At 38.1% G+C, this 12,838-nt stretch overlaps 1 protein-coding gene across 1 annotated transcript; it reads left to right on the forward strand.

Moving 5' to 3' along the window:
* The first annotated feature begins 781 nt into the window (after nucleotides 1-781).
* Nucleotides 782-2,816, forward strand: LOC107640779 (ornithine aminotransferase, mitochondrial-like). Its single transcript, XM_021123866.2, has 6 exons — nucleotides 782-1,003; nucleotides 1,451-1,610; nucleotides 1,708-1,763; nucleotides 2,116-2,268; nucleotides 2,364-2,461; nucleotides 2,702-2,816. Exons 1-6 carry the CDS (start codon nucleotides 890-892, stop codon nucleotides 2,814-2,816), a joined length of 696 nt encoding a protein of 231 aa, XP_020979525.2. The 5' UTR covers nucleotides 782-889.
* The last annotated feature ends 10,022 nt before the right edge of the window (nucleotides 2,817-12,838 follow it).

The raw sequence follows: 12,838 nt of genomic DNA on the forward strand, positions 1-12,838 counted from the left end.
CCATTCTCGCCGTCGCTGATGACTGTCGCTGTTGCTGCACTGACCATCGCTCTTCTTCTCCGTTCTACCCTAATCGTCTTCTCCATGCCCTAATCACTGATGACTGTCGCTGTTCTGACCATCGCTGTTGCTGCGCCACTGTCACCATCGTCATCTCCATGCTTCTCATCATCGTCTTATCTGTGCTCACATCGTTGAATATGTATGTATTAATTTCTATTTGGTTCTGAAATTTCAGAGGTTTAGGGTTTCGATTTTAGGGGTTTTAATTTGGGAGTTTTAATCTGTGAAATACATATATATAGCTTGTTTTGATTTGCTTAACTTTTAGGTAAAAATTATATTTTATATATGAAATCTGTTCAATTTGCTTTGATTAAGGGTAATCTTAATTTTGCAACTTCATCTGATTGTTGTGTTTAATCAAGCAGGTTATATCTGTGAAGGCATTATCATTAATCTTGTTGTGGTGCAAAAAAATAAGAAGTGATGCTCCACTAAACTCTGCTTTTATATTTATATGGCAATTCTTCTGGAGGAGTACCAGATCTCCCTGTTCCTGCTCAGAGATGCTTGGCATTTACATGAATTCTGGTATTAGAGCATTGCTCCTTTTTCATGATTGAAGTGCGTGATGATGTCCTTTGGTTGCTATGCACTTGTCTTATGGTTATTCCCTAAGCTATAGATCTCGAATTTTGATTCAGAAATGGTGCCCAAATGAGTTATAGAAGTTAATTTCTAATTATTGAAGTGCCTGTCTTTTCCTTAGGGACATTGCCATCCTAAAATTCTGAAAGCCTTAACAGAGCAGGCAGAAAAGCTGACCCTGAGCTCTCGAGCCTTTTACAATGATCAGTTTCCACCATTTGCTGAGCATTTGACAAGTATGCTTGGTTATGATATGGTTCTTCCCATGAACACTGGTGCTGAAGGAGTGGAAACAGCTCTGAAATTAGCAAGAAAGTGGGGTTATGAAAAGAAAAGAATTCCCAAAGATGAGGTATAACAATGAGATCATCTTAACAGTAGTCATATCTTAATGTTTTACATTTTCCAAGGTTATGAGGTTGAAGTGAATGTTTGCTTAGTGTGGGTCTGTGGCCTAGTACACAAGGAATATCTCATGACATGCTAAGCTGAAATCCACAATACTTTATGACTTTATTTTTCCTCCCCGAACCCCCTTTTCTTTGTGGATATTAATAGTATTTGCAAAACTAAAGGGAGAAATGCTTTAGCTATGGCCTGAAGAATCTGTTTTGACATATGTTCTCAATAAATATTTTGGAAACTAAATGCTTGTAAGATGTATTGGTACTCCTCCTCTGCAAAGATAAAATGAAAGAAGTCTACTCTTCAAAATATAGCATCTTCTTTTCTGTTTATGAGATGCAGATTTGAATTTTCCTGGTGTTTGTCTATTTATGTTCACGGATACTTGTGGCAGGCTATTATTGTGTCATGTTGTGGCTGCTTCCATGGCCGTACACTAGCTGTTATATCTATGAGTTGTGACAATGAAGCTACCCGGGGTTTTGGTCCTTTATTGCCTGGCCATCTTAAAGTTGATTTTGGTGATGCAGAAGCCCTTGAAAGAATTTTTAAAGGTTCTTAGTGCTCCCATACTTTGCTTTACATTTTCATCACTATATTTTAGTTTAAATTGACTGATCTTTGATTTTTTTTTTCTGTAAAAAAATTCAGAAAAAGGAGAACACATAGCTGGCTTTCTTTTGGAACCCATCCAGGGTGAAGCTGGGGTATGATCTTTTGAGAACACTTAATCTGCTTGGCAACACTCACCTTGTTGGTTGAATTGAAAATTGAGATGCTAAAGAAGTTGCTATATACATTATACCCTGATGTTATAGTTTGATGATGTTATTTCCGGTCTCACCATTTGATTGTTTTATATTATGTTTACATACAATGGGAAATCCTTGTTGCTTCTTCAAATTCTTTGGCTAAGAAAAAGATAAGTGTGCTTATAGATTTCATTTTGGTCAAGAGCCATGACATTCGGTTGAATATTCATATTTTTATTATGTTCTGATTTCTCAAAGTACATATCTTGGTTGCATCTTTTGATATGTTTTTATTATTTATTTGAAGGTAATCATTCCTCCGGATGGCTATTTGAAAGCTGTTAGAGATCTTTGCACCAGATATAATGTGCTGATGATTGCAGACGAAATACAAAGTGGGTTAGCAAGAACAGGGAAGATGCTGGCTTGTGACTGGGAAGAAGTTCGCCCAGATGTTGTGGTTAGAAAATAGAAATCAGCTTAACCTTGGAATTGTATATCTTTTTATTCTTTCCCAGCACTATGAGTTGAACCTTATTATGTCTTTTTACTCAGATACTAAGGAAAGCATTGGGTGGAGGAGTTTTTCCTGTGAGTGCAGTTCTTGCAGACAAGGATGTAATGCTTTGTATAAAACCAGGAGAGCATGGAAGGTTTGATTTTATCATACAAATGCTTTTTATAAATGGTCCTTATTATGATTCCTTTATTTACATTTTCTTGCCGATAGTTGTGACTGTTGTCTGAAGTTTTATACTTCTATTTACCACTTGGCAATATTTTTTAGTCTTCTGTATAGGTCGAGTAATTTCATTTATTGAAATGAAAGTAATTTTGTTTATTAATTAAACAAGAGAAGAGTGCTGAACTTCTTTGTATATTATTGATTACAGTACCTTTGGCGGGAATCCATTGGCCAGTGCTGAACTTCTTAAATCCTATGATTATAAAGTTTTACCTAAAGGAGCTAAAGCTACTGTCTCTCTATGGTTCAGGTACAAAACTTAATTATTTTGCTGTATAATTAATTTACCTAGCTATCTATCTTTTGCTTTATAATATCAATTTCAATATATCATTCTGAATTTGAAATCACCTCTGTCAGTTGTATTTGATGAAGATTTTGAAGCTCAACTAGCTGACAACAATGATGCAAGACTGGAAGTGTCTCTATTGGCGAGGAGCCCTGACCAAGAGCTGACTGAAGTTAGTAACTCAATAGTTGAACAAGTTGGCTTATAGTCCCCCCCCCCAACAAAAATGTCCTTAACATGATGATATTTCTATGATAATAGAAGAACATACTGATTTGCAATTTATTATAAGTGTGTTATTTCTTTGAATTTCTTGAAGCTCGTAACTTTGTAGTAATTCGTCACTTCTCTTACCAGGCATTTATAAGTATAATTATTATAAGTGTATTATAAGTATAATTATGTATTTATTTTTATTTTATAATATTCAACTCATTTAAATAAAAATGCAGAATTATTATATATGTAATCATATTATTAACTATTATGTTGTATTAATAATTATTAGATATATATAGAAAAAAAATGAGACCTAAGGCTACACTTATATACAGTAGCTGTAGTATACAAAAAAAAGAGGGACCTAAGGCTACGCTTATAAAAAGTAGCTATGGTATACAATGTGGCTACGCTTTACAAGTGATGCAGTAGCGTTGAAAAGCGTAGCCTATTTTGGAAAAATGAAAGCTGAAAAGCGTAGCCTTTGGTCCTAGACAACATCACTTGAAAAGCGTAGCCTATTCCCAAACGTCAAAAGTGTAGCCCTTGGTGCAGAAAAGCGTAGCCTTTGAGAATAGGCAACGGCTGAATAGGAATCACCCCAAAAAACGTAGCCGTAGCCCAAAAAGCGTAGCCGTAGCCTAAGGCATCATTTTTTTTCACTTTTGGCTACACTTTTCAAGTGTACCTGAATGGGTATTTTTCTTGTAGTGTAAGATAGTGATGAAGTTCCTCCAGAAGCAAATCTTCAGCAGGTTCGGTGTCCCTAGGATACTGATCAACGACGGAAGCACTTATTTTTGCAATAAACAGCTTAACTCTGCTCTGGTCCGATATGAAATTAACCATAAAGTGTCGACTCCATATCATCCACAGACAAATGGGCAACTGAAGTCTCAAATAGAGAACTAAAATGAATCCTGGAGCGGACTGTAAATGCCCGTAGAAAGGATTGGGCAAGAGGTCTGGATGATGCTATGTGGGCATACAAAACAGCATTCAAGACTCTTATAGGGACCTCTCCATACCAGCTTGTGTATGGAAAAGCTTGTCATCTTCCAGTGGAACTCGAACACAAGGCCTACTGGGCAACCAGGTTCCTAAACCTTGATACTAAGGTAGCTAGAGAGAGGAGATTACTCCAGTTGAATGAGCCAAAAGAATTCAGACTCAATGCTTTCGAAAATGCAAAAATTTATACAGAGAAAGCAAAAATATGGCATGAAAAAAAGCTGTCATCTAGAGTCTTTGAGACAGGATAGAAGGTCCTGCTGTTTAACTCTAGACTCAGATTGTTCCCCGGGAAATTGAAATCCCAGTGGAGGGGCCCATATGTGATTACAAGTGTGTCACCATATGGCTATGTAGAACTTCAAGATATTGATTCTGACAAAAAGTTCATTGTTAATGGACAAAGAATCAAACATTATCTTGAAGGAAATGTTGAGCAAGAATGCTCAAAGCTGAGACTAAGTTAAAAAGCTCAGTAAAGTCCAGCTAAAGACAGTAAAGAAGCGCTTGCTGGGAGGCAACCCAGCCATTATCAATAATTAGATATTTGTAACAGTTAGATAAGTCTTTTTAATTTTGTTTTCCTTGTTAATTAATATATTTTCAGTGAAAAAGTCAGGAAAATAGAGGTTCAAGACATAAAAAAGAGAAATCACAAAGAAAAGGAGCTCACTGGCGTCAAAACGCCAGTAAGGAGGCAAATTGGGTGTTAAACGCCAGAATGGCTACCATTCTAGGTGTTTAACGCCAGTAAAGGTATCATTCTGGGTGTTAAACGCCAGAATAGGCAGCATTCTAGGCGTTTAACGCCAGAATTAGTAGCATTCTGGGCGTTCAGAAAAATGCCCAGTGAAGAAGGATTTCTGGCGTTTAACGCCAGCCAGGATACCTGGCTGGGCGTTAAACGCCCAAAATGGCCACCAGATGGGCGTTAAACGCCAAAATGGATATCATTCTGGGTGTTTAATGCCAGAACAGATAGGGGAGAGGTAATTTCATTTTCAATTCAATTTTTTTCGAATTTTCTTGTTTTAATTCAAAATTTTTTGCATCTAAACATTACAAACATTCAATTTCTAACTTCCATTAACAAAAATTCATAATCTTATAAATTCCTTTTAATTCTCATTCAAATTCTTTTCAAATCTTTTTCAAAAACGTATTTATCTTTCCAATTTCTTTTCAAATCTTTTCAATTCATTCATATTATCTTTTATTTCTTAGATGTATAAACAAAAATTCAGATTTAACTTCCTCATATCTTCTTCATATCTCTAAAATTTTGAAAACAATCTTCTCTTTTACATATCATGTTTAGCTTTTATCAATCATATCTTTCAATCATATCTTTTTCTTTTCTAAATTTTCGACCCCATTCCCTCCCTCCCCTTTATTTATAAATTCAGCCACCTCCTTTGGTTCATCATTGGAATCCTTCTCTCTATCTATTCATCTTCTTTCTTTCTATTTTTCTTGAGGGCAAGCAAAGCATGAAGTTTAGTGTGATTTCTGTGATCCCTAAGCCAAACTAAACAAAGTTCATGGCTCCCAAAGGAAAACAAACCACTTCAAGAGGTAAGAAAGAAGGCAACTCAAAGCCACTTTGGATGCATGAGAAATTCTGCACCAAAGAACATGCAGACCACTACCTCAAAATAGTATGCAGAAGATCAGTGATCCCGGAAGTTAGATTCAATCTGAAAGAAGATGAATACTCGGAGATCCAAAAGCAGATTCAAAACAGGGGCTGGGAAGTCCTGGCTAATCCTGAAATACATGTTGGAAGAAACATGGTCCAAGAATTCTATGCAAATCTGTGGATGACAGAGAAGCAAAGATTAGAAGGAATTACTTTCTACACCTTCCGGACTATGGTCAGAGGGAAGATTATTTACTTCCACCTTGATAAAGTGAGAGAAGTTCTTAAACTTCCTCAACTATAGGATGATCCAGAGTCTTTTAATAGGAGAATGGCCAAGGATAAAAAGCTGGATCAAGTTCTAGAGGACATATGCCTCCCTGGAACCAAATGGATTACCAATTCAAAGGTTAGCTGAATTTCATTAGGCGCTCTATACTCCCAACCAGCAACCGATCTGAAGTCACTGTCAAGAGGGCAGTGATGATTCACTGTATTATGCTAGGGAAGGAGGTAGAAATTCATCAGTTGATCCCCATTAAATTTTACACAATTGCAAACAAGGAATCCACTGAGGCCAAATTGGCCTACCCAAGCTTGATTAGTCTGCTATGCAAAGATGCGGGGGTACAGATGGGTGTGGATGAATTTATCCCAGTTGAACGCCCAATCACCAAAAAAGGGATGGATGGACCTCAAATTCAAGATAACCCTACCAAGAGGGGGACGCATGAACTCCTTCCAGAAATTCCTCAATTTGACTATTGGGCTCTCTTAGAAGCATCTGTCACCAAGCTGCAAGAAACTATGAATCAACTCAAAGAGGAGCAGCAGACTCAAAATAGCATGCTTTGCAAACTGCTCATAGAACAAGAGAAATAAGGGCGTGAGATACAAGAGCTAAAGCGCCAGAAGCTGTCCCTTGAAGAGCCAGGCGTCCCACAAATTGAAGGAGCACTTGCCTCTCCCAATGCAGGTTGTTGAGTCCTAACTCTGTGATAACTTTTGTTATTAGAGATCTATTTTAAGAGTTACATGAGCATTAGTATTAGAGTTATTTATTTTTGTGTCTTTAATTTCCTTTCTTTTATTATTATTTGTCTGATTTTATGATTATTTTATGTCTTATTTCTATTCCATGATCAATAAAGTTTAGAGTATATGTCTTAAAGCTATGAATAATCCCATAAATCCCTCACCTTTCTTAAAAGAAAAATGTTTTTATTTGCAAAAGAACAAGAAGTACATGAATTTTGAATTATATCTTGAAAATAATCTAATTATTTTGATGTGGTGGCAATACTTTTTGTTTTCTGAATGAATGCTTGAACAGTGCATATTTTTGAATTTGTTGTTTATGAATGTTAAAATTGTGGGCTCTTGAAAGAATAATGAAAAAGAAAAAATGTTATTGATAATCTAAAAATTCATAAAATTGATTCTTGAAGCAAGAAAAAGCAGTCAATACAAAGCTTGCGAAAAAAATTGGCAAAAAATAAAAGAAAAAGAGAAAGCAAGTAGAAAAAGCCAATAACCCTTTAAACTAAAAGGCAAGGGTAAAGAGGATCCAAGGCTTTGAGCATTAATGGATAAGAGGGCCCAAAAGAATAAAGTCCTGGCCTAAGCGGTTGAATCAAGCTGTCCCTAACCATGTGCTTGTGGCATGGAGGTCCAAGTGAAGAGCTTGAGACTGAGTGGTTAAAGTCATGGTCCAAAGCAAAAAGAGTGTGCTTAAGAGCTCTGGGCACCTCTAACTGGGGACTTTAGCAAAGCTGAGTCACAATCTGAAAAGGTTCACCGAGTTATGTGTCTGTGGTATTTATGTATCCGGTGGTAATACTGGAAAACAAAGTGCTTAGGGTCACGACCAAGACTCATAAAGTAATTGTATTCAAGAATCAACATACTAAACTAGGAGAATCAATAATACTATCTGAATTCTGAGTTCCTATAGATGCCAATCATTCTGAACTTCAAAGGATAAAGTGAGATGCCAAAACTGTTCAGAAGAAAAAAGGCTACAAGTCCCGCTCATCTAATTAGAACTGAGCTTCATTGATACTTGAAATTTATCGTATATTTTATTCTTTTTATCCTATTTTGTTTTTATTTGCTTAGGGACAAGCAGCAATTTAAGTTTGGTGTTGTGATGAGCGGATAATTTATACCCTTTTTGGCATTGTTTTTACATAGTTTTTAGTATGTTTTAGTTACTTTTTATTATATTTTTATTAGTTTTTATTCAAAAATCACATTTCTGGACTTTACTATGAGTTTGTGTGTTTTTCTGTAATTTCAGGTATTTTCTGGCTGAAATTGAGGGACCTGAGCAAAAATCTAATTCAGAGGCTGAAAAAGGACTGCATATGCTGTTGGATTCTGACCCACCTGCACTCGAAATAGATTTTTTGGAGCTACAGAAGTCTAATTGGTGTTCTCTCAATTGCGTGGAAAAGTAGACATCCTGAGCTTTCCAGCAATGTATAATAGTTCATACTTTCCCGAGATTTGATGGTCGAAACTAGCGTCCAAAATCAGCCTAAAACTTTCTGGCGTAAAACGCCAGAACTGGCTCCTTTTTCGGCGTTAAACGCCCATTCTGGCACCTAGGGTGGCGTTTAACGCCAAATTTGGGCATATGAACGCGTGAAAGCTTGAAAGCTCAGCCCAGGCACGCACCAAGTGGGTCCCAGAAGTGAAATTCTGCACTATCTGCACTTAGTTACTCATTTTCTGTAAACCTAAGTTACTAGTCTAGTATAAAAACTACTTTTAGAGATTCATTTTGAAACTGACGACATTTTTTACATTTCATATTGTATCTTTGACGGCATGAGTCTCTAAACCCATAGGTGGGGGTGAGGAGCTCTACTGTGTTTCAATGGATTAATGCAATTACTACTGTTTTCTATTCAATCACGCTTGATTCTATTCTAAGATACTCAATCGTACTTCAATATGGAGAATATGATGATCCGTGACACTCATCATTATCCTCAACCCTATGAATGCGTGCCTGACAACCACTCTGTTCTATCTGAGCTCAACGTAGTCATTGGGCAACATCTTGAGTGTGCATCTCTTGGATTTCTAATCCACGGACCGGGTCCAGAGGTTAGAACCTTCGTGGAATAGGCTAGAATCATTGGTAGCATTTTTAGGATCTGGAAAGTCTAAACCTTGTCTATAGTATTCCGAGCAGGATCTGGAAGGGGATGACTGTGACGAGCTTCAAACTCGCGAATGTGGGGCACAAGTGACAGTGTGCAAAAGGGTCCTATTCCGACGCTAGCGGGAACCGACAGATGATTAGCCGTGCGGTGACAACGCATATGGAATTGTTTTCATCCGAGAGGATCATACAGCCTGCCATGGAAGGAAGCCATGCGTGTTTGGAGAAGAAGATAGTAGGAAAGCAGAGATTCAGATGACAGAGCATCTTCGGAACCCCAACCTGCTTCTCATTACTGAATCATAAGTACCACTTATTTTATGTTTTTTATTTTCATAAATATAACCACTATTATCATTAATCTCCTGACTAAGATTTATAAAATAACCATAGCTTGCTTCAAGCCGACAATCTTCGTGGGATCGACCCTTACTCACGTAAGGTATTACATGGATGATCCAGTGCACTTGCTGGTTAGTTGTGCGGAGTTGTGAAAAGTGTAATCACAATTTTGTGCACCAAGGGTTAAGAAGGGGTTCAGAATGATAATTCCGTGCAATCACGATGGGGAACGTGAGTTCACAATAGCGGTTGGGAAACCTAGTGGAATCTCTCGCTGGGTTGTCCTTCTCTTGGTCATCAATCTTAGTGATGCTTCGCGCCTTATTGGGGAGAGGCTTGGCCTTGAGCGTATGTTGCGCTTTGGCAGTGGCTTTTTGAGGTGCCCTTTTGGAAGGCGGCTTCTTTTGTACTTTTTCCTTGTCCTTTTTTCTGGCCATTTGAAAAAGGTGAGGAAAAAGAAGACATTAAACACAAGGAGACTACACTCAAATTATAACATGCTACAAAAAAAAGGTATCATGCAAACATGACAGCTGTAACATGCAAGCGAGACAACCATTGAAATACGGAGCAATGTACTAGCATGGAAAGCAAGAGTGAAAAAGGCATGCAAGTAAGGCATGAGAAGAACAAACTCGAGCATTGCTAACAACCCCAAATGACATATGCAAAAAAGATAAAAGCGCGAAGAATTCAAATTCCCAATCTAGCTCCAAGACATGAAGGCATACAAAAGGAATGAAGTGGAGTTAGAGAGGAGTGAAATTCAATTCTTGCAATATGACCTAATGAAGCAAGTCATGGGTATGCACCTATAAGTGGTAAGAATGAAGTGCAAAGAGGCAATGCGCAATGAGAAGGCAAGCGTATTGATAGAAGAGCACTAATTTAGAAGCATAGTGTCAAAATTGACTAAAAATATGATAGGTGCAATTCAACAAACACTTGGCGTGCAACATGCAAATTATAAGCACAATGAGTGAATGCAAAGGTGCAATACCCCAAACTGAGATACCCAACATCAAAACAACAACACATAATCACAATGAAAACACAAGATAATAGATCAACCCATCAAAGCAAGAGGTAATAGCAAAATTCCACACCCAAAGAAAATAGCAAAGTAAAAGATGGAAGCAAATAAACAAGAGAGGATTTAACAAAATGCAACTAAGAAAATTAGAAGAAAATAAAGACATGCAATTAATAAAGAAAGACATAAAAAAACAAAGAGAATGGAAAAGAATGTGACCTTGGGAGGTATATAGAAGATGAGATGCAAGTAAGAGAAAGGGAAAGGGGAGAGGGGAGAGAAAATGAGACCGCCGGAAGTGGTGGTCACCAGTGGATGAAGTAGCCGGTGGTGGTGGGCGAGAGAAATGGTGAAGAGGGAAGGGGAAGAAGAAAGTAGAAGAAGAAGAAGAAGAAAAGAAAGAAATAAGGAAAGAAGGAAGGGAGAAATGGGTGAAACAGGGCGCGCTAATCATTTTCTGCATCGCAAGATCGACACGCGAGTGCATGCCACGCGTACGCGCGGAATGAGAGGAAAGGAAGAGATGCGCGAGTGCCACTGGTACGCGGAATCGTGATTACACTTTAATTATGTAAAATTCATTGCTCTTTCTTTCCCTGGAAATGGCGCCAAAAACATGATACCAAGACCATGGTTCACAACTCCGTGTAACTAACCAGCAAGTGCACTGGGTCGTCCAAGTAATACCTTACGTGAGTAAGGGTCGAATCCCACGGAGATTGTCGGTATGAAGCAAGCTATGGTCACCTTGTAAATCTCAGTCAGGTGGATACAAAATAGTAATGGGTTTTCGAAAATAAATAATAGAATAGGGATAGAGGTACTTATGTAAATCATTGGCAGGAATTTCAGATAAGCGAATGGAGATGCTTTTCGTTCCTCTGAACCTCTGCTTTCCTGCTATCTTCATCCAATCAGTCTTACTCCTTTCCATGGCTGGCTTTATGTGATACATCACCATTGTCAACGGCTACTTTTGGTCATCTCTCGGGAAAATGATCCAATGCCCTGTCACGGCACGGCTAATCGTCTGGAGGCATCACCCTTGTCAATGGCTTCATCTTATCCTCTCAGTGAAAATGATCAACGCACCCTGTCACGGGACGGCTATTCATCTGTCGGTTCTCGATCATGCTGGAATAGGATTTACTATCCTTTTGCGTCTGTCACTAAGGCCCTACAATCGCGAGTTTGGAGCTCGTCACAGTCATTCATTCATTGAATCCTACTCGGAATACCACAGACAAGGTTTAGACCTTTCGGATTCTCTTGAATGCCGCCATCATTCTAGCTTACGCCACAAAGATTCTGATTAAGAGATCTAAGAGATACTCATTCAGTCGAAGGTAGAACGGAAGTGGTTGTCAGGCACGCGTTCATAGGGAATGATGATGATTGTCACGTTCATCACATTCAGGTTGAAGAGCGAATGAATATCTTAGGAGCGAAACAAGATGAATTGAATAGAAAACAGTAGTACTTTGCATTAATCTTTGAGGAACAGCAGAGCTCCACACCTTAATCTATGGAGTGTAGAAACTCTACCGTTAAAAATACATAAGTGAAAGGTCCAGGCATGGCCGAATGGCCAGCCCCTCTAATCTAAGAACTAGGCGTCCAAAGATATCAAATACAATAGTAAAATGTCCTATTTATAATAAACTAGCTACTGGGGTTTACATGAGTAAGTAATTGATGCATAAATCCACTTCCGGTTGGTGTGTGCTTGGGCTGAGCTTGAGTGTTACACGTGTAGAGGTCCTTCTTGGAGTTGAACGCCAGCTTTTGTGCCAGTTTGGGCGTTCAACTCTGGTTTTGGCTCCTTTTCTGGCGCTGGACGCCAGATTTGGGCAGAAAGCTGGCGTTGAACGCCAGTTTACGTCGTCTATTCTTGGCCAAAGTATGGACTATTATATATTGCTGGAAAGCCCTGGATGTCTACTTTCTAACGCAATTTGAAGCGCGCCATTTCGAGTTTTGTAGCTCCGGAAAATCCATTTTGAGTGCAGGGAGGTCAGAATCCAACAGCATCAGCAGTCCTTCTTCAACCTCTGAATCTGATTTCTGCTCAAGTCCCTCAATTTCAGCCAGAAAATACCTGAAATCACAGAAAAACACACAAACTCATAGTAAAGTCCAGAAATGTGAATTTAACATAAAAACTAATGAAAACATCCCTAAAAGTAACTAGATCCTACTAAAAACATACTAAAAACAATGCCAAAAAGCGTATAAATTATCCGCTCATCAAAACACCAAACTTAAATTGTTGCTTGTCCCCAAGCAACTGAAAATCAAATAGGATAAAAAGAAGAGAATATACTATAAATTCCAAACTATCAATGAAACAGAGCTTTAATCAAATGAGCGGGACTTATAGCTTTTTGCCTCTTGAATAGTTTTGGCATCTCACTTTATCCATTGAAGTTCAGAATGATTCGCATCTATAGGAACTCAGAGTTCAGATAGTGTTATTGACTCTCCTAGTTCAGTATGATGATTCTTGAACACAGCTTCTTTATGAGTCTTGGCCGTGGCCCTAAGCACTTTGTTTTCCAGTATTACCACCAGATACATAAA

The sequence above is a fragment of the Arachis ipaensis genome, chromosome B5 (assembly GCF_059453495.1).
Source record: "Arachis ipaensis isolate K30076 ecotype BB chromosome B5, ASM5945349v1, whole genome shotgun sequence".
NCBI lineage: Eukaryota > Viridiplantae > Streptophyta > Magnoliopsida > Fabales > Fabaceae > Arachis > Arachis ipaensis.

Bases quoted from the DNA above. Each gene is read 5' to 3' on its own strand.
- LOC107640779 (XM_021123866.2), top strand. From the start codon at position 890: ATGCTTGGTTATGATATGGTTCTTCCCATGAACACTGGTGCTGAAGGA. The intron at 1,611-1,707 runs GTTCTTAGTGCT...AAAAAAATTCAG, and splicing joins CCTTGAAAGAATTTTTAAAG to AAAAAGGAGAACACATAGCT. The intron at 2,462-2,701 runs GTTTGATTTTAT...TATTGATTACAG, and splicing joins AAACCAGGAGAGCATGGAAG to TACCTTTGGCGGGAATCCAT.